Raw genomic sequence first — 19,799 nt, 5'->3', positions numbered from 1 at the left:
TCTTAACATATTTCACTTTCACAACATTTCTTAAAGGCTTACTGCCTAACTTGAGACAAAAATACTGGCAGTGGATAACTAATCTGTTTATAATAAAAATAAGTTAAACTTAGCACTATGCTATGCATATACAGCACCTGAAGGCCTTGTGCTTCACCATAAAGCAAGATTAACAACACACAGAGCAACATATTGATGAGCCACAGTGTTCACCAGCGCCAAGTATTTTGAAAGGTGTAAGTGTGCATGTCCATCCTTCCCACATGATATTCTTGATGGAGAGGGTTCGTGGCAGACTTCATAAAAAATGTTCAAGGATTTTTAAGAATCTCTAGGTTCCGCCGAAGCGCGATTAAAAAAAAAAACCTTACATGTGACAGCTTGAAAACTAAGTATTGTCGACGAAATGCAAACGTTCTTTTAAACTGCATGTTAATGAAGGAGGCACAAGAGTAGTGCTTGGCACAAGAGTAGTGCTTAGCAGCGCCAACTAGAGCAGTGCCAACTAGAGCAAAGCTGCTGCTGGATTGACTCAAATTTTGTATTGCACCTACCTTGCCACCAGGTTGTCACATGAAATCTAGTAAGCTTAGCAGAAAACAAAATTTACAAAAGTTTAAGCAATGCCATGAAATTTAAGCATTTCCAAGGACTGGCTACGAACCCTGAATTCTGTTAACACATTTATGGCTCGTTTCAGCACCTCCATTTAATCAAAGCAAGTGACAATTTCTGAATTGTAACTGCTACTGCATCTATGTAAATAAATGAAATTGGGGCAAAGAAATACCATTATTTCAGTCATCATTTCGCTCGGCTACTATGACCAGAGGCATTGCTTCGAAATTACAAATAAGGAACAAACTCCAGTGTGTACGTCAAACACTTGCACTCTGTTCATGCTTTTTGGCCACATCAGTTGTAGTACTGCGAGCATAACAAAGTCTTGCATAATTAAGGCATGACTAAGCTTCAAATGGCTGGTCGAGGGTGTGCATTTTTTCACCACGAACGCTGGTAGGCTAAACGTTGCAGTTTCACTAGAATCACTTCTGCAGCAGTGGAGGTTGAGTACCTGGGTCTTCTCATGCATATGTAATAGATAACACAAGAAACAACAAGAGCACTGTACAAAAGAAACATCCTCCATTGCCTAAGGTGGAGTCTCGACAATGCAGCTCTGCTAGCACAACATATTTTTTTTTTTACACTGAAGTTAGGGCTATAACAAAATAGGAATTGTCCATAACACAGTCCATGAATTATTATCATGGCTGCTCCTATGAAACCAGGTCCAGCTACACTTCTCAAAACAGCGACACTAACAAAGCAAGACTGAAAAAGAAGCGAGCCACCTTGGCAGCAATAGTCCATACGGGAAGCATTATACCATTAAACTCGGAACAGTTCTTTAGGCAGACGAAATTCACACCAGACAAAACTTGCAAGCCTGTCTCTGGTACAGTGAAAGAGGGAGGGCAGATGCTATTTAAATTTCTCAATGCAGAGGCATTGCATCGGTATAGCTTCCATGACATCGAGGGACACTATTGCACAGGTTTTGGCAACAAGCAAACACCAGTGAATGAATAAGGAACAGAGCACACAATAAAAATTGGATACACTGGCAGCCACTCGTTTCGGGCATCTTTCGTGTGTGTGTCCTTGGATAGCACTTGCACAAGCTGCACAAGGGCAAATGGTCCGTCTTCTTCAAGGGTGATGGCTGCGCAGTGCCGAAAATCACGAAAGAAGGCTTGTAGCAGCAATCCTTGACAATTAGCATTGCAACACAATTGAGGCAAAGCTAATTATGCACCTGCGTGCCTCCTAAAGTCGCCACTTGACTATGAAGACCTAAGTGGCGCAGAACCCCTTGTGTGCAGCAAGCAAGACTGCGACTGCAACATAGCAGCGTTACAGCAAGTGACATGGCTTCGCAGAAACTAGAGTGGGCTGACATTTGTGGTAGCCATTTCTTATCTGCTGCCTGCAACCACAAACCTCAAAAAGATTTGCCATGTACGCACGGCACCCACAAATAGCATGTCTTGTTACAACAAGGTCACACCACGCCCACCAGTCACACTTGAGGAGTGGGAAGAGGTGGACAGAAACTCTACAGAAATACACTGAGCGATTACCAGGATATTGTCACCAGGACACGAGAGGCAATGGAAGAAAGGTGTGATGGCATGTCACCAGTGCACTATCATGAGCACACAGCCACGGCACCTGCTCAGGCATTCACGGCTATACACACCGGGGAAGGCCACACGTGCATTATTATCTATCGGGGAGTTGCATTTTAGACACCATGTGGTACATAAGAGTGTTCTCAGGATGCCACTAGATAAATCTGTGCTAAACGGTGCGCACAATAAAAGTGACGAGTGCATTTGTAACAAGCAGCACACTGTCTGGTGATGTTCACGCAGTCCTGACGAGCAACAACACCAGCTGCCAAGACATTCGGTCAGCGGGAAAACTGTGAGTCGGGCCATCCATCGAGGGAGGGGTGCATCGTGCACACACACCACACACAAGGAGCACGTTCAACACAGTGAGAAGTGACCGATGTGTCTGCTGGCTGCCGGTGCCATTCACTGTCAGCACCGCGTCACCCGCCGGTCCTCGGGCAGCCCAGAAGATGACGATTCGTCGTGAGCATGCTGCTGTGCTTGTTGCTGTCCGAGCAGCACAAGGTTGGCAGCCCGCAGGCGTGCCAGCGTGGCAGCGCCACCGAGCAGCGAAGGTGATGGACTGATGCAAGGCGTCGAGCAGCGCGAGTTGGTCAGGTCACACTGCTCCAGGAGACGCAGCAGTTCCCCGTGGCTAGGGCCACCGTCACGCACAAAAGCTGCAGCAGAGGAGAGTTCCCTCACGCACATAAACAGTGCAGTCGACTTGCAATGATGGAAGTCCGATTACTTATTTTGACACTTGGCCATAAAAAAGACTATATGGCATGACATTCTCTCACTTTGTTTAGAGTTAAAAAATGAAACAATACTGGATAAGGTGCCACATAAGAGCAGACTGTTCGTAAGAGGAAGCTTTAGCTCGGGCCCAACTCCGACGCGGCCTATTCAAATACATGCAAAACGCAGAAACGCTTTTCTGAGATAACCCCTGGACCGATTTTAATGAAATCTGTTGCATTTGAGAGAGAAAGTCAAATTCTAGTGACTGTTGGAAGCGGAATTTCGATTCAGGGCCTTAAAGAAATTCTCGAAAATTCGAAAGTCCAAAAAAAAAAATAGAAGCACGAAGTTTACAAGTTAATAGCTCTGCATCAAGCACAGATATCATGGTTCTGTACACAGCATCCTCTGCATCAAGAACAGATATCACGGTTCTGTAAACAGCATCCTCTGCATCAAGAACAGATATCACGATTCTGTAAACAGCATCCATTAGATCATTCAAAGCGGACAAATTCGATATGTCAATTTATATCTTACGTGAATTTGTTACGTTGTGTACAAGGGTTCTGCAAAAGCTCCATTTCCATATTACTATTTCTTTTAGATTCACATGTAGTATATAAATTTTGTCCGCTTTAGATGTGCTATTAGATGCAATTCACAAAATTGTGACATCATTTTTTATTGCCGAGTTACACAGTTGTAAACTTGATAGTTCTGTTTTCTTAAAATTCACGATTATTGCAAATTTTTAATGAAATGTTTACGACCTAAATCAAAAATTTGAAACCAACAGTCACTAGATTTTAGGTTTTTATTTTAAATGCAACAAACCTCGTCAAATTTGGTGCAGTGGTTGCCGAGAAAAACAAATTTTCCTTTTACATGTATTTAGATAGGAACACCCGAGCTAAAGCTTCCTCTTAAGGCACGCTGAATTGGGAGATCACAAAACGAAGAACAGTGACAGAAACACAAGCACAAAAGGACTGTCACTATTCTTCATGTTGTGGTCTTTGATACAGCACACTTAAAGAAGCAACCAACTATCCCCATTTATTGTTCTAAATGCACTTTCTGTATTTGTGCAATGTAAAAGGAAAATTTTGTTTGTAGAGAGAATGAAAGCCAAAAGACACTTCTATTCTAGAATTTAACGCCAATGATGCGATGGATTCACAGGACTATACTCGGCACCTTCGTGCAGCAGGGCCAAGGCTGCAAGGCCTACTAATGCTTGCGCTGGCAACAAATCAAGGGATGGGTAACTTTAGATAAGTTTGCCCTCCTGATTGGTTGAGACGCCTGTAGCTTCCACAGAGCTGTGCGGAACTACTGAGACAAAGTATAGGCATTTGTACTTGAACTTTTTTTGTTCAACGAGAAGGAGTACGAGAGGTACCAGGCTGCGTTTAAATTCATAATTTAATGCAGATGGCCTCAGTGCGGTCATACATAATGTCTCGGGATACTAGTACGGGTGCCACAAGGTGGGGTCTAACCCTTACATCACTTTTTTGACACACATCTCTACATGCCGTAACGTCTGTACACCGGAATATCAAGCTACAAAACCTAGCTGGTAATGTTCTTTTAGTCTTATTTTTGAAAGAAGAAACTGGCCTTTCATGAACCATCAACTTTTCATCAAATATCAACTACATGGCCGATTAGGCAGATCTGTATTTGACAACACTAGAACATCCACATTACCTTGACCATTTTTTCCACCAGCACATTCAACACAATAAAAACAGCTTTGGTACCAGAGGCCCACTAAAAAAACCTCAGCGTGCATTGCTCAGCAAAACATGTGACATCTTTTTTTTTACGGACAAAATGGTTGCCTCGTGCTCATGCGTGCAGTGCCTGAACAATAACCAGGAAACTGCATGAACTGCATGTGCATTAAGCTGTGAACCAAGATGACAACAGTTTAGGTGCACCATAATGCATGACACCTTATTTCCATCTTTCCATGATTCACCTCCCTACAGTATTGCTATTATTCCAGTTCCTTAGCCTGCATTTGCTAGTTCACACTGTGGAGGGCTAAGCATGCTTGGCCATCGCTGATACAATGACCAGCCAGAAGTTTGGGGGGAGGAGAGAGGCGAAGGCAGGTGTGCTTTATTTTATGCCAGGTATACTGGTACACAAACATTGCGGGGAAACGGAGGAGTGAAGTGCCTGGTGTGCCGCTGCTCTCCCTTGGCTATGCCCTGACAGTGACAGCTGCGGCCAATTAAAATCATTAAAGCAGAGCAGAACTCAAAGGAGTGGCCATAGACATTGCTGCTTACCATGCCGTACCAAATGCAGAAAATTTATAATACCAACTACACCTCTCTTCAGACTCGTTTTTCTTTCCACGGAACAAGAAATGTGTTTCCTTTACTTTTCATTTACTGGCGTTGTTTTTGCCATTCACTGTAGAGATTGCTTATGCAGACCGAAGTCTGATAAGTGCCCAATCATCAGCTGGAGCAAAGACCTATGGGGCAGGGCCACAATATGACATCATAGCGATGAGAAAATTATGCAGTGAATGTGTCAGTGTGCCTTTCACATCTCTGTCAGAAAAGGACACAATCTGCACCAAAAGAAATTGTACATGCATTGTACCCATATAAACTTGTGTTTCTAGGAATTAAATCAGTTGGAAGTAGCACTTTTCTTATCATAGACTGCCTCTTGTGTACTCGTCTATCAGTGCTAAAATTTCCTTATTGATGAAAAAGCAGTTATCTCAGCTAATGCACTTGATGAGAAAGTATAAAACCAGCCATGTACTTACTTGGCTCCCCTTTGGATGCCAAATCCAGTGCTGTGGTCAGGTCCCACATCTGAAGATTAAAAAAAACACGCAACACGGCAGCTGAAAAACTGCACTGGAAGTACGCGACTAGAGAAAAACATGTTGTAGTTTGCATGCACTAAAGTGCAACACGAATTGTAGTGGTTGTGCAGTTCTCTCACACTATCAGGTCACGACCAAATTTGCACATGGTGCAGACAGATGAACCAGCTTTGAACATAACTTTCACAGTTAAGCTTTAAGAGACCCTCAAGTGTTGCGTCTGGGTGATTTTAAACCTTGAAAGAAGTGCGAAGTGCTGTGATACGGTATGCTTGTTTGTTTAAAATGGCAAAACCTGGCGAGGGGCTGTTCAGGTCCCAGCACATCGTCTCAGATTCTTAAGAGCGCCATGGGCGGTGCCTAATCTCACAGGTCATGGCAAAGAACCATGCCAAAGAACGAGAAAGTGCCAAAAAAAAAAAAACATTCTCATGAGCTAAAAGCACAAACAGCCACATATAAGCACATAGGACAGAAACAGGCAATACAAAGTCAGTTATAACACCAAAAGGTTGTGGCCCTAATGCGTGAGAGGAAATAGGCATTCGGTTAAGGAGTAATGCTTATTGAGTGAGACGGGAAACAGAGAACACAAAGACAAGGAACATAAGTAAGCTTTCTTCATGTTCCATCGAATTGTGTTGTATGTTTTTCATTTTGCTCAATAAGTATCAGTTCTTTATAATGAACCAACAAGGTGTGGAAAATGTTCTGCTCAAATAGGCATTTGCCTACGATACAGTCTCTACCGAAAAGCATGCATAGTGATGAGGCCCTGGTAGCCTCCTTTTCGGTGCAGAAGCGGTGCGAGATGTGCGTCTTCATCCGAAAAGACGTGTTTTTCACTACTGGGCAGCATATCCCGATTATTTTCTTGCCGGTGAGCTGGCCAGCAATATATCGTCAATGGTGACGTAGAAAATGCCAGGTTTTATGCCAGTGCATAGGCAGCAGTAAAGTCGATTTTCATGCTCGACAACTTCCAAGCCTGACATCCACCCCTTGCGCTGAATCCGAAAGAAACAACTGCTAACCACAACCGTCAGAGAATAATCCGTGGTCACTGTTGTAATGACCACAGATGGCAACCACACAGTCCTGAAGGCGCATGGTTTACACTATGCCATGTGTGGTGCTAAATGCAATAAAATACAAAATTTGACAAAACCCAGCTCGCGACGACCGCCGATGGTAATGTGTTTAGGATTCAATCAATATAGGGACGCAACGTATTGCCACCGTCGAAACAAGTTATGTATGAGGGGTGTACTGCAGGGGGAGCCTCTTTCATGCTTCCTTAAGAACACTCGGCGCCATCTAGTGCCGCTGCCGTGAAGTCTGCACGTGGCCTCCGAAATGCACGGCATGCCGGTGTGTGCAAATGCTGAGGAATGCGTCATACGGCAACTGAGCTCCTGTCTTGTGCTTTCTGAACATGCTGCACCATCTAGTGGGGCTGCCGAGAAGTCTGCACATGGCCTCCGAGACGAGAAGCATGGCGCACCGGTGCCTGCGAATACTGATAACTGTTCCCTCGCATGTCACATGCTCAGTGGCACATACTCGGTGACCCAAGTTGGCGAGAGTTTCACTGAAAAGCGGCACATACCTGGGGAATTTTTGGCACAGCCTGGTAAAGTGTCGGATAGCTGCCCTTGACCTGGGTTTGGTTTCAGTCAGCATCGGAGAAATTTAAAGGATCTTTTTTTTTCATTGTGGAGCGGCACATTCCCGGTGACCCTTGGCATCAAATAGGTTCACTGAAGACCAGCACAGATCGGGATGTGTGCGCGGTAGTGATAAGTGTGTCTCAGGATGAGGACGCGCACTGCAGCTGTGCTGTGAAGGAAGTCACGAGGCCTTCACCTCTGCGAGCACTAATAGCCACAAGATGATGACAATTACAGCTTCCACACTGCTTTTGTGCAAAATAGAAACAGGCTTTGCTGATTCATTCAGTAAACAAAAGTGCCTTAACGTAGGCAACATTTGTTTATTGTTTTCTTGATACCCTCGATAATTCAACATTAATTTGGACATTTTTGGTGCCGTGAAATCCAAATTAACGAGGTTTTACTGTAGTAAGGGTCAATTGAACGAGATTTTACTCAACAAATGAATGAGGTATGCAGTTGCAGACAGTTTCCCATGCTTACTCAGAATGGCACCCCACCAACGTGGAACAGACTTAATGATGTATGAAGTTGGTGGCGACCATTTCAGACCGTACATGCCTACACAGAATGGCACCCCCACCCCGCTACATGGAACAGTTTGCCACGGCCACGTACCTGTATGGCGCCACTGCTGTGACCTGTGAAAATGTAGCGTCGTGGTCGGGATCCCATCCTGTTGGAACCCTCACACTCGTGCACGCAGAAGGACGTCACGGTGGTCCCGTCCACAGACTTGATCACGCAGATCCTGCAGCAGATCAGATTATTCTTACCACCTGGGTTTCTTGAACCCAATGCATGGTACACAAGTGTATTTGGCATTCCGCCACCACTGGAATGCAGCCGCCAGGGCTGGGATCGAATCTGCCACCTCGAGCTCAGCAGTAAAAGGCTACAGCTACTGGGCTGCACTGGTGGGTCTATAATAAACTAGACATTCTGGTGTAACATAAAGCTAGATGCAGGTGGCAATATAAGTCAAGCGTTTAATTATTTAGTTGCCACCAGTTTTCCAGAACTGATGCTTTGTGTGAGACGCGCTGCTGCATTTAAGTACAGCAAAAAATTAATTTACATTACAAATGCCACCAGATGACGCGGCAATCCAGGACGAAAAGTGAAGGCAGTGAACCACCAAGTGATGTTAAACCTGTATCTCTGTGCTTAGGCAAAGAAGAGACACATTAATCCGAATAAAGTGGACAAATAGACTTTTTGTTCACATAGAGAAACTGCAGTGAGCAGCACCCGTGCCATCTGATCAAGCATGTAGTTTTGCAGTTTCATAAGAGAACAATTGATCATGGGAACTGACTCAAATCCTGGGATTTTATGTGCCAAAATCACAATATGATTATGAGGCACACTGTAATGGAGGACTACGGATTAATTTTGACCACTTGGGGCTTTATAAAGTGCACCCAATGCACAATACATGGGTGCCCTTGCATTCCACCAACATCGAAATGTGGCTGCCGTGGCCGGGATTTAACCTGCAACCCTTGGCTTAGCAGTGCAACGCTGAAGCCACTACGGCACCACAGTGGGTAGGAACCAACTTTAAGAAATACTGTGTCACCAGAATTTTGTTGGGTCTGAGGAGGATAATGCAAAAAGCATAATGTGTTGGATTCTACGATCACTTTGCGTTTTCAGGCATTCAAAGCAGGATGTGTTTTTCACGTGTTCTTATTACGTGGCACACATAGGCTTCACAAACATTGTGTAACGCAGTGAAGACCACACACCAGAGGCGCTGCATTTCATGTATTCCTGACCATCACGTGTGCCCACCTTTTGCCTGAGGAGGCGAAGCGCACGTACAGCTGGTCTGTCTCGGGAACCACCTTCTGGATGAACACCTGCTCGTCGTCCTGCTCCCCATAGGGCCCTGATGGGGAGACATGAAGTATGAATCCAAGAAGATCCAATAAGGTTTGTAGAGAGGCTAGCTGGTCTTCCCGTATCCAAGTAAGTTGCGCTACGCAGGTTACTAGTAAACATCATGAAAGGGGGACAGGACAAAATTCGAGACAATATGAACGCTTTATTTTCTGTGTTGCCCTGTGCCCTTTTTATCATGCTTACCAGTAAACTGTGAGTGTAACTGACTTAGACTAAGATGACTCGCTAAGCTATTTTTCTGAACACATGCCCTGATAAAAAATAAATAAAAAATAAAAAGAATGAGCTGTTAAGAAACCAAGACTGAGAAAAAGAATAAAAACAAAGCTGTAGAGGTTTGGGCACCAGCGCTGGTGTGTCTCTCCCTTCTTGTCTTGTGTTTTTTTGCACTGTTTCCCTATCGAGAAAAACAAAGCTGTCGACAATGCTGGCCACAACCTTGCAGGATGCTCTGCCTTGTTGGTCATGTTGATGCTTGGCAACTTCTTGGATTCGGAACTGACTCAATACTGGTCTAGACTTCGTATGCGTGAGATCATTTGGTTAGATTATACAGACGTGGTATAAAAGTTTGCAACTGCAATTAAACCAAAAGTTTGGTTTAATGTAAAGACACCTACTTCAGAACTTTTTGCACTTACACAGCAACATTTTTGGTATATCTTATTCTTTTACACAGTATCACTGCCACCTGATGCAAATGACACTACTTTTTTCTGCACAGAACTGTGTGGAACCTAGCATCATTTTACGTACGAAATGCGATTACCTCCAAGAGGAGGTAATCCATGAGTTTCCATGCCACATGAGTTTACTCATGTGGCAGGGGTATTACAGGGAACACTGAATTTAGATTCAACTGATATACATATAGCTTTTATTTCTTTTTTTCAACAGAAGGCAGTCAATATCACCATCAGGAAAGCTAATATTGGAGGTTTTAATATTTCTCCGGCGTAAACACTGCGTGAATATCGTTGTGCGATTAAGTGATTGTCCACCTATATTGTCCACCAGTTAGGCTAAACTAAAACGCTAGGCTTCTTGTCGGCTGCACAGTCCATTCATCATGTACCTCCTGTCCCAGTAGGTCAAGCCCCGGCATCAGGCGGCAAAAATTACCTAGATGTTCCTGCAAGTTTGGTTCATGTGTGTAATTTAAGTGTTCATGTGTGAATTTAATGTGTTCATGTTTGTAATTAAGTTTGGTTCATGTTCATGTGAGTTACCTTGTAAAGATAACTCCGAAAAGGCCACTCGTTCTAGAGGTACCTGTACTGCAGACTTAACATACTCTGGATCTTCAGACGGCAAATCTGACGATATGGCTTCTGTCGGTGTAGATCCTAACATAGCCAATATGCTTGCTAAGCTGCTTGAAGGACAAAATAGAATGGCACAAGATATAAGCGACATTAAGCAGTTTCAACATACAGTTAACTCTCGCTTTGATGCACTTGAAAAACGTGTATGCGATCTTGAGTCCTTGTCTTCCGCTTCTCAAATTAGTACATCCAGTGATAATGCTACCCGTGTTGAAATCCAATCATTGAATGATACAGTAAACAAACTTTTGTCTTGGAACGATGATCTCGATAACCGGTCACGTAGAAATAATCTTATTTGGCATGGAGTTTCTCAACTGGCAGAAGAAACTAACGAAGCTTTGCTAAGTCAGGTCTCACAATTATTTACAGGACAGCTTAAAATTGAATGCCCCCCAATCGACCGCGCCCCATCATCATTAAGCTTCTGGACTACCGCACCAAATTGGTTGTTCTTAAGAATGCATTTAAACTGAAAGGCACTGATATTCACATAGCCGAAGATTTCTCGGCTCGCATACGTTCTATCAGAAAAAGTCTGTGGGAAGCTACCACTTCCTACAGGAATAATGGTCACATAGTCCGCTTGCGCTATGATCATGCCTTCATTGACAATGTGAAATACACCTAGGACGACAGTACAAAAACCTTGATAAATACTTCTACTACTTCTTCAAAGAGTCACTCAACTGTTAAACGAGCTGGTTCACACTGACTTTTCCAAGATTCTCACGACAACCTTCGGCTTTTGAATACTAATGCCAGAAGTTTAATAAATAAGTTTTCTGATTTCGTATCCTTAACAACTACTGATCGACTTGCTTGGATTTGCGCAGCAATGACGTCGTCTCCGTGTACAGTCGACACGAACGCCATCGCGTTGGCGATCTCTGCCAACGGAGTTCGCCATGGAGATCCAAGAAACGAGCTTCGCACCGCTTAGCTCTCGCGAAGGTACAGGAGGTAGCGCCGATCACTGAGACATGGGTCTCCGAGACACCTGCTCGGTGTACACGCCACGTTCAAAATAGCAACCGAAACTTGAGAGAGAAAAAAAAAAAACTCACTGAAATAACACGCGTGGTGTCAGCGCGCACGAGCGAGCGCGGCCGCCGCAGCCCACAGCGAGCGAAGGTTCGTGCGGTCTATCGCTGCGAGCGGTGAGAGCACAGCCCATACGAAACGTCAGAGCCGTCTGGAGATCGCTTTCAAGATACGCTGCGCGCGAGAAACCGCTCTGGCGCTAAGTACGCAGTTGTTAGAAGAGTAGAAGTCGCCCCCCCCCCCACCCCACGGCCTTTCGCACGAGGGAGGAAGTCGCCTCCGCCGTGCGTTCGCTCTCCATGAAAGCGCGCGTCCCCCGCGCACTCGCACATACGGCGGGCGCGCGGCGATGATTTTATCGCCCTTGGACTTTGTATGGATCCTCAGGGCGGCGACGCCAACGGCGAAAATCCGCTTGAAGTGTCCATATAATTGCTGTCGAATTAAAAAAAAAAAAAAAAAATCCCACAATAAATGGTTACAACGATGGCATGGCCTCCGAGACTGGAGGATTGCGCGAGCTCTCTATTGATAGCGCGTGTTCTAATCTTGGAGGCTATACAGCGAGTCACTGGAATTCAAGCCAGTGCAAAATCCAACATGGCGGCCTCCAAGATTGGGTAGCGCGGCTAGGAAAGAGCGATTTAGTCCGCAAAATCTAACTTTGGGGTCTCAATTCGTCCGAAAAATTGGGTGCGAAAATGCATGAACTCAATGGGAACCCTGATGGTGCATTTTTGAAGTCCGGAATATCCAGCAAGTCCAAATTTTTGGAGTCAACTTACTCGCCTCATATTGTCGGAGTCACTGAAACGTGGCTACATGACGAAATCTGTGACTCGGAAATATCTCCACCCGGTTTTAATGTAGTTCGGAGCGATCGTAAAGATGGAAGAAGAGGCGGTGGTGTCGCATTGTTTCTGAGGTCTGACCTCAACTTCTCTGTGCTTGAGGGGCCTCGTGAGCTTGAGACAGTTTGGTGTAAGGTTAACCTTCATAAGAAAACTCTTTTAATCGGTGTTTTCTATCGCCCTCCTGGATCAGCCGTTACAGATCTTCATACGTTAAGCAATTTCATGAACGCACATAATGCTTCTTCTGCTAATGTTATATTAATGGGCGACTTCAATGCTCCTGGTATAACATGGCCAAGCTTATCCGTATCCGGTCACGATGTCCTATTGTGCAAAGAGCTTGTAGACCTTTCACTTTCATTTGGTATAAAGCAGATCGTTGATTGCAGTACCCGAGGGGCAGCCGTTTTGGACCTTGTGTTCGTCAGTGCATGTTTTCCTGATGACCAGTATGAGTGTGAAGTAGTAGATGGTCTGTCGGATCACAACGCTGTACTAGTGTCAATTTCCTTAAGTGTCCCTGCGTCTAATTATATTTATACTACTTTTCACGATTTCAATCGGGCTGATGATGAATAAATTACTGATGTGTTATGTAATTCTTTCGAGCAGTTCGAACAACTTAACGCGTCCTGCGATGTTAATGCATTAGTCTCGTTTTTTCAAGACATTGTCCTCAGGTGCATCCGAAGCTTTGTTCCTCTGAAAACTAAGAAACAAAACCCAACGGTCCCTTGGATGACTAGAGAATTAGTTCACATGTCCCGCCGCATTTCCAGACTGAGACGCCTAAAGCGTGCGGGTGACATCCATGCTACAGCACAGTTTCTTCTTCTTAAGGATGAATATTGCACCAAGGCAAAGAAAGCCACCGATTTTTACTATAATGTTACCTTAACTAACTTATTGCACAGTAACCCTAGAAAATTCTGGACCGCAATTTTTCCTAACGTAAGTTCTAGCAATACTTTTATGGTTAACAATGTGTCCTCTAGTGATCCTAAGGTAATCGCCACCGCATTTAACGCGCATTTTCAATCTGTTTTCGCGATAGACAACCTCGAAATTCCTCCTTACAGCAGTGATGTGTATCCTCCTATTGAAGATGCCTTTGTCTCTGAGGAAGGTGTTCTTAACATGATCTTGAACCTTGACATGAAAAAGAGCTGCGGCCCAGATGGGATTCCCAATACTTTTCTGCGTCGTTATTCTCTTTGGTGTTGTCGCTACCTAACGCTTATATTCAAGAAATCACTATCAACTAGCACAGTTCCTTCGTCGTGGAAAACAGCAATAGTTATTCCGTTATATAAATCTGGCTACAAACAGTGTCTGTCAAATTACAGGCCGATCTCTCTAACATCGTACTCCTGCAAAATGTTGGAGCACATACTACACAGGCATATTTCTGACTACCTTGCTAATAACGATATTTTATCTAACTTTCAACACGGTTTTCGGCGTGGTTACAGTACTATTACTCAGTTGATAGAATTTAGTCACGACATTGTCAGTACACTTGATTTAGGTTACCTTGATTTAGGTACCATTGATTCTATCTTTATCGACCTCTCAAAAGCTTTTGATACAGTTACCCACTCCAAACTTTTATGCAAGCTTGACTCGATATTTAACAATTCCTCTCTTGTTAACTGGATCACTAGTTTTCTCAGTGACCGTTCACAAAGCGTTCGTTTCAGGAACACCAACTCTGCCACTGTTGACGTAACTTCCGGTGTGCCGCAGGGTTCTGTCCTGGGACCCTTACTCTTTTTGCTGTATATTAATGATTTACCTTCCAACATACCTGTCAACATACGCTTATACGCGGACGACTGCGTGCTTTATCAAACTATAAACTCACCTAAAGATCATATTCTTCTTAATGATTCTTTTGACTATTTCTGCCAATGGTGTAAAACCTGGCAAATGACTATAAATTTCAAGAAATCCGTGTACATGTCATTCTGTAGGCGTTTGTTTCCATCCACATTTTCTTATGCATTTAACGGTTGCGCACTGGAAAGAGTGTCCGAATATAAATACCTGGGTCTTTATTTTACTAATAACATGTCTTGGTCTCATCATATAAATTATATTTGCAACAAAGCACTTAAGAAGCTGGGTTACTTACGGCGTACTTTGCGCACAGCTCCTTTAAATACTAAAGTAGTCGCTTACAAATCAGTTATCCGGCCACTTATGGAGTATGCTTGTGTGGTATGGAATTCGCATAAGAAATCAGACACCATGAAATTGGAAATGGTCCAGAAAAAAGCTATCCGGTTTATCTACCGTCGTTATGACAGCAACTTTTCTCCGTCTTCTAAACTTTCAGAGTTAAATCTAACAACTCTCAGCACCCGTCGCAACATAGAATCCCTAAAGCTATTGCATTCACTAATTAACTCATCGAACAATTCTTGCCTTAGCAAATACATAAAATTTGTGGAACCTTCCTCATCTAGGAGATATCACCATCTTAATATTGTACCTTATCGGTCACGAACAGATGCGTTTAAATATAGCTTTTTTCCTTTAACCATTGATTATTGGAACTCTCTGCCTGGTGCCATTCGCTCCCTTCCTCTGGACGATTTCTTGCTCAAGCTTGACTGTTATTGATTTATCTTTTGTGTTGTTTGTTCTTGCTTTGTGCTGCTTATATTTGCAATTTGTGTACGCTCTACAACTGTATAATTCCCCACTCCTGCCATAGCCCTAGCAGGGCTGCAGTATGTAAAAATAAATAAATAAAATAAATAAATTATAACTTGTAATAAAAATGATATTTAAAAGCCAGAACACTGTGAATATAATATAATGAATGTGTTTCTACGTTGTGAGCAATGATTTAAAACATTTATGAAGGAAGAACAGTTTGTTTGTGCTGACAAGTCTACTGGTCCCAGTGTTTTATGGCACAGGGGAATGATGCATCATAAACAGTTGAACATGTTAGTAGGGGTGCTGCGAATACCGAATAGTAGATTTTGAATCGAATAACGAATATCAGCAATTTTTTCATTAAGCTTAATGCTTACAAATTGAGGACAAGAAAATATGGAACTGTCTTGTAGCATTAAGTAACAAGAATGTAGCAAGCTAACAGTAACGTAGGTACATAGAAATCAAGATATATAGTCTAACCCACTTATAACGATACCAGTTTTAACAATATATCGGTTATAACAATGAGAAGCTGCTGCACTGTCAACTTCTGTATGTTTTCTATGGTGAACTAACCCTGCTTACTACAATGTCCCTACGCCGCATTATCGGTTATAACGATGAACTCTGGCTACTGGGTGTCCGTGCTGAAAGGGAATGGAATGCGAACTCCTTGAAAAGAAGTAAAAAAAAAAAAAAAGTCGAGCCATTGCACGCCACCGTGCGCTGTTTTCCATCTTTCTCCGCATCGCTAGCCTCGCGCGCCTCTCTCTCCCGTCACCCTTCCACCCCTCCAAACATGAATGGGCTGTACCCATAGCTCTATGCCTTGCAACGGGGTGTAACTCTCTGAAACAAGAAAGGGCCACGCTAACTGCGCCGATAGCGCTGGGCTGGAGGAGCGCTGCAAATGTGTGATGCAATAGAGCCAAAACGGCGTTAGTGTCCACTGAAACGAAGCGACGGTGTTCGCATCGCCATAGTCATCAGTGAAAATCATAGGTGAATGAGGGCAACGCCGGAACGCTTCGTGCCAATTTGTGCCTTTAAAGGGTCTCTGAAAAGGTTCAGACAAATTTTGTAGATGCGTACGGTACAGCTACAGTAAAACATTCGCGTCACAATTTAAGTGAAGAGAGCTACGGACGATTACAAATTACCCTCCTCCCTAGCCATGCATTTCCTCCTCAAATCGTTCGCCGAGCGATCGGGGCTAAGCTCCGCCTTCGCTGGCTCTACGTTATGTTGTGACGTGATGCCGTCTACTTCCGGTTGTCTTGAAGCCAGCGCGCGAAGGCTCTCCAACCTCTCCACTAGTCGCCTGGCCGTTGATCCCCAGCGAGAGCGATCAAGCTGCGTGCGTTGCAAGCGTTCTGTCGAAGCACCAAGTGTGTCCAGTATTCCGGTAACTACAGGCGAGCTGGGCGTTTTGACGGATAGGCAGAGGCGTAAACTGAAGCCCCTCCATACCGCTGTGATGAAAGAGCTTCGTAGACATACGTGTTCAAAATTACGCCCCTGCTGAAAATTTTAACCAGCAGCAAAGTATAAAAAACTTAGTTACTGCTATATTAGCTCTGTGTTTGTTTAAGGTTTGTGCCGCCAGGTAGCCGCACCGTGCAAGCAGTTCAAGTTTGCGCCCCCGTTCATCATGTAAAACGCCCAGCACACTTGCACTTATCCGAAAACCGTACCCGCTAAGCTCTATTGAGGTAGAAATCCTTCAACATGAAGTGACAGCCACCAACGTGTAGATGCTGGCGCCATTTGAATACTGACAGTCCGATGCACTGCAGCCACTTCGCTCGTCTGCTGCCTTGGAGCGGGGCACGATGTCGCAGCTTGACATGTGGCCGATTGCTACATTTGCAGCCCATATCGCAACAAGGGCGAACCATGGTGCACGCGAAAAGAGAGAACAAGACCAACACTGACCACGCAGCTCTTGTCAACACAGAGCACGTTTTAACACAAGCAGACGACACTTGCTGTGGGCCGGAAGCACTTTTAGTATAGTGATACATGTCCTTGTGCATTCTCTCTCTGTTACTTTCTTTTTATAGAAACAAATTACCTAAATCTAAACTATTACGAACAACATTTGTTCACCATAATGTTGGAAAAATTATCGATGACGCGCCCTGGGCAGCCCATCGGATAGCTCACCCTACTGACGTGATATGGTCAAATCGCGTCACTTGGTCAGGGGCAGCTGAATCCTCAGCCGATTGGCGTGCTGCGATCGGTAGCAATGTACCTTTTTGAAACCTTATAATAAATTACACACTTTACGTGGAGCGCTTAGATGTGTCAATTAATGATCAGAAGGACATTGTCTAATGACTCACTACATTTGTATAAAATCATCGAAATTTTATTCTTGCGTTTGCCGGTGCATGTAGCACTGCGTTGGCCACGTGCCTTCGTGACTGCGTAGTCGCCATACATGATTGTGTCAATAGCGACAGCGGTTTCGTCTGCAGTTGCAGCTAACCATTTCGTTTTGACTTTGCGTGCATCGACCGTGCGCCTTCAGAACCGCAAGGTCGGCGTCCATGATCGCGTCGACAGCGGCCACGGTTGCGGTTTTCGTTTTTACACAGTGCAAAGCTGTCGAGGATGAAGAGCACTGTCTACATCGCAATGGGTGGCGACCTGGTGAAAAAATTATCGGGATGAGCGCCCAGTAGTGAAAAGGGTGTCTCAGATGATGCGTGCTGCGGCCGCGCTGTGAAAGAAGCTGCGAGGCCTTCGCTGCTGCGAGTGCTAATCAGTCACGAGATGACGAGAACTGCAGTTTCCACACTGTTTTTGTGCAAAACAGAAACAGGATTTTGCCGATTCATTCAATAAATGAAAGCATGTTGCCGTAGAAAACATTTGTTTATTGTTTTCTTGATACCCTCGATAATTTGACATTCGGTTAATTCAGACATTTCTTCGGTCCCGTGAAATACAAATTCAACAGGTTTTACTATAGCAGTGCCATTCTAGAATGCCGCCTGCCACGACTTGTTACATGCAATAACAGCGTGCAGGAAGCAGAGTTAAACAGTTAAACCAGTCAACACAATCAGCAGCCGGATGGAGGAAGGTGGTGGGCAGGAACACTGGCCTCCCCATCATTATGCTAGTTTTCTCACAACAGCCCTGCCATCCCCCTATTTTGATTTTTTTTCATGCAAACTGGTTATAACAATTATCGGTTACAACAATGAAATTTTTGTGGCACTTGAATATTGTTCTAAGTGGGTTCGACTGTGCAGTAGGGTCTACTCTTACTAATGGGAACACCCAATTAGTATGCCAGCACTGATTACAGCTCAGTTCTAGTATATGACTGTCTGGCAATTTTTTTATCAATAGAATTTCTGTTAAACAGAATAAAATGCTTCTTTTTCTGTGAAAGTAATGAATTAGTGACATTCTGTTGTACTGAATACCAATGAGGTTGTCAGTTTAACAGACGTCCTATGTTTTGCAGCAATCTTTTACTTATTGCTTTCCTGTTTTTCTCCAAAATACAGAAGGCCTATCCCAACTTAATCGCAGGTGGGTCATTATAAGTCCAATCTGTGCGACAGATGAAAGGACTGCGCCATCACACGACTCGCTCACCTCTCCGCACGTAGCCTGCGCCAACAGTAAAGAGCAGGCGCCGTCTTCGCCATTTGATTACGAGGTTTTATTTTTTTTCAACTCAATTACAGTAAAAGCTCGATGACATGAATCTCACGGGGTCACGAAAAATATTCGTATTAGCCGAAATTCGTATCAAGGAAACACAATTAAAACTACTGTCGAATCTCGATAATTCGAACTCGAAGGGGCCCGAAAATTTGTTCTAATTAAAAGGACGTATTTTTGAAGTATTCGTGCACCATAGCACGATGCACGAACGGTGCGAGTCGTGAAATATCGCGGCGCGCAAACGCATAGCAAGCGCGGGCCACGAAACTGCCCACGCCGGCTAACGATCGCTTCCCGATAACGACAGAAAACGAAGCTTCAGGGAGCGAGCGTGCGGCGCCGGCACACGGGTGCGCGCGGAGACCGTCGAAGGTGAGGGAGGAGGGCGGCAGGGAAGCGGTTATGGTAAAGTCCCTTGATGTAGGAAAGTACCGCCACTCTTTGTACTTTGCCGCCGGCACGCGACCTCCTCGCCTCCTCCTCTCCCCTTGCGAGTCCCCTCCGCGACAGACGGCCTTGGGCGCGTTTTCCTGCACGATGATTGGTCTCCCTGCCGTTGCGCTTGGAAACGAGCGGAGCTTGCGTTTTGCTTGTGTTTTGCTTTTTCGTTCGCGCCATTTTGCGCCTCAGCTCGGCTGGCTCGGCGTATAGAGAACGTCGCGCGCTAACATTGCACGCTGTTTCGAGCACTGTCTGCTGCGCATATAACTGCAGCAAGAAGCGTGATGATGGCTATGCAGTTTTTACGATACCGCAAGGAAAGGGTGATGGCTTGCGGAAGAATCAGTGGCTGCACAACATTGGCCGGAAGAACTTTGTCCCGACAAGGAACAGTGTTGTTTGCGAGG

The 19,799-nt window shown here is 44.5% G+C and overlaps 1 protein-coding gene across 2 annotated transcripts in view; it reads right to left on the bottom strand.

Annotated features, from left to right (window-relative positions):
- Nucleotides 1-496: 496 nt before the first annotated feature.
- The window catches only part of LOC119458677 (BTB/POZ domain-containing protein KCTD3-like), a 97,954-nt gene continuing 78,651 nt past the window's right edge, over nt 497-19,799 (bottom strand). For both annotated transcript variants that reach the window (XM_037720538.2, XM_037720539.2), the window contains exons 16-19: nt 9,258-9,354; nt 8,079-8,211; nt 5,725-5,773; nt 497-2,860 (exon numbers count right to left, since the gene is read on the bottom strand). In XM_037720538.2, coding sequence (XP_037576466.1) covers nt 2,610-2,860; nt 5,725-5,773; nt 8,079-8,211; nt 9,258-9,354 — 530 coding nt within the window. In that variant the 3' untranslated portion in view covers nt 497-2,609. The remainder of the gene's footprint in view (nt 2,861-5,724; nt 5,774-8,078; nt 8,212-9,257; nt 9,355-19,799) is intronic.

The sequence above is a fragment of the Dermacentor silvarum genome, chromosome 7 (assembly GCF_013339745.2).
Source record: "Dermacentor silvarum isolate Dsil-2018 chromosome 7, BIME_Dsil_1.4, whole genome shotgun sequence".
NCBI lineage: Eukaryota > Metazoa > Arthropoda > Arachnida > Ixodida > Ixodidae > Dermacentor > Dermacentor silvarum.
The sequence above is the reverse complement of the archived record's forward strand: the minus strand, read 5'-3'. Positions and strand labels throughout refer to the sequence as shown.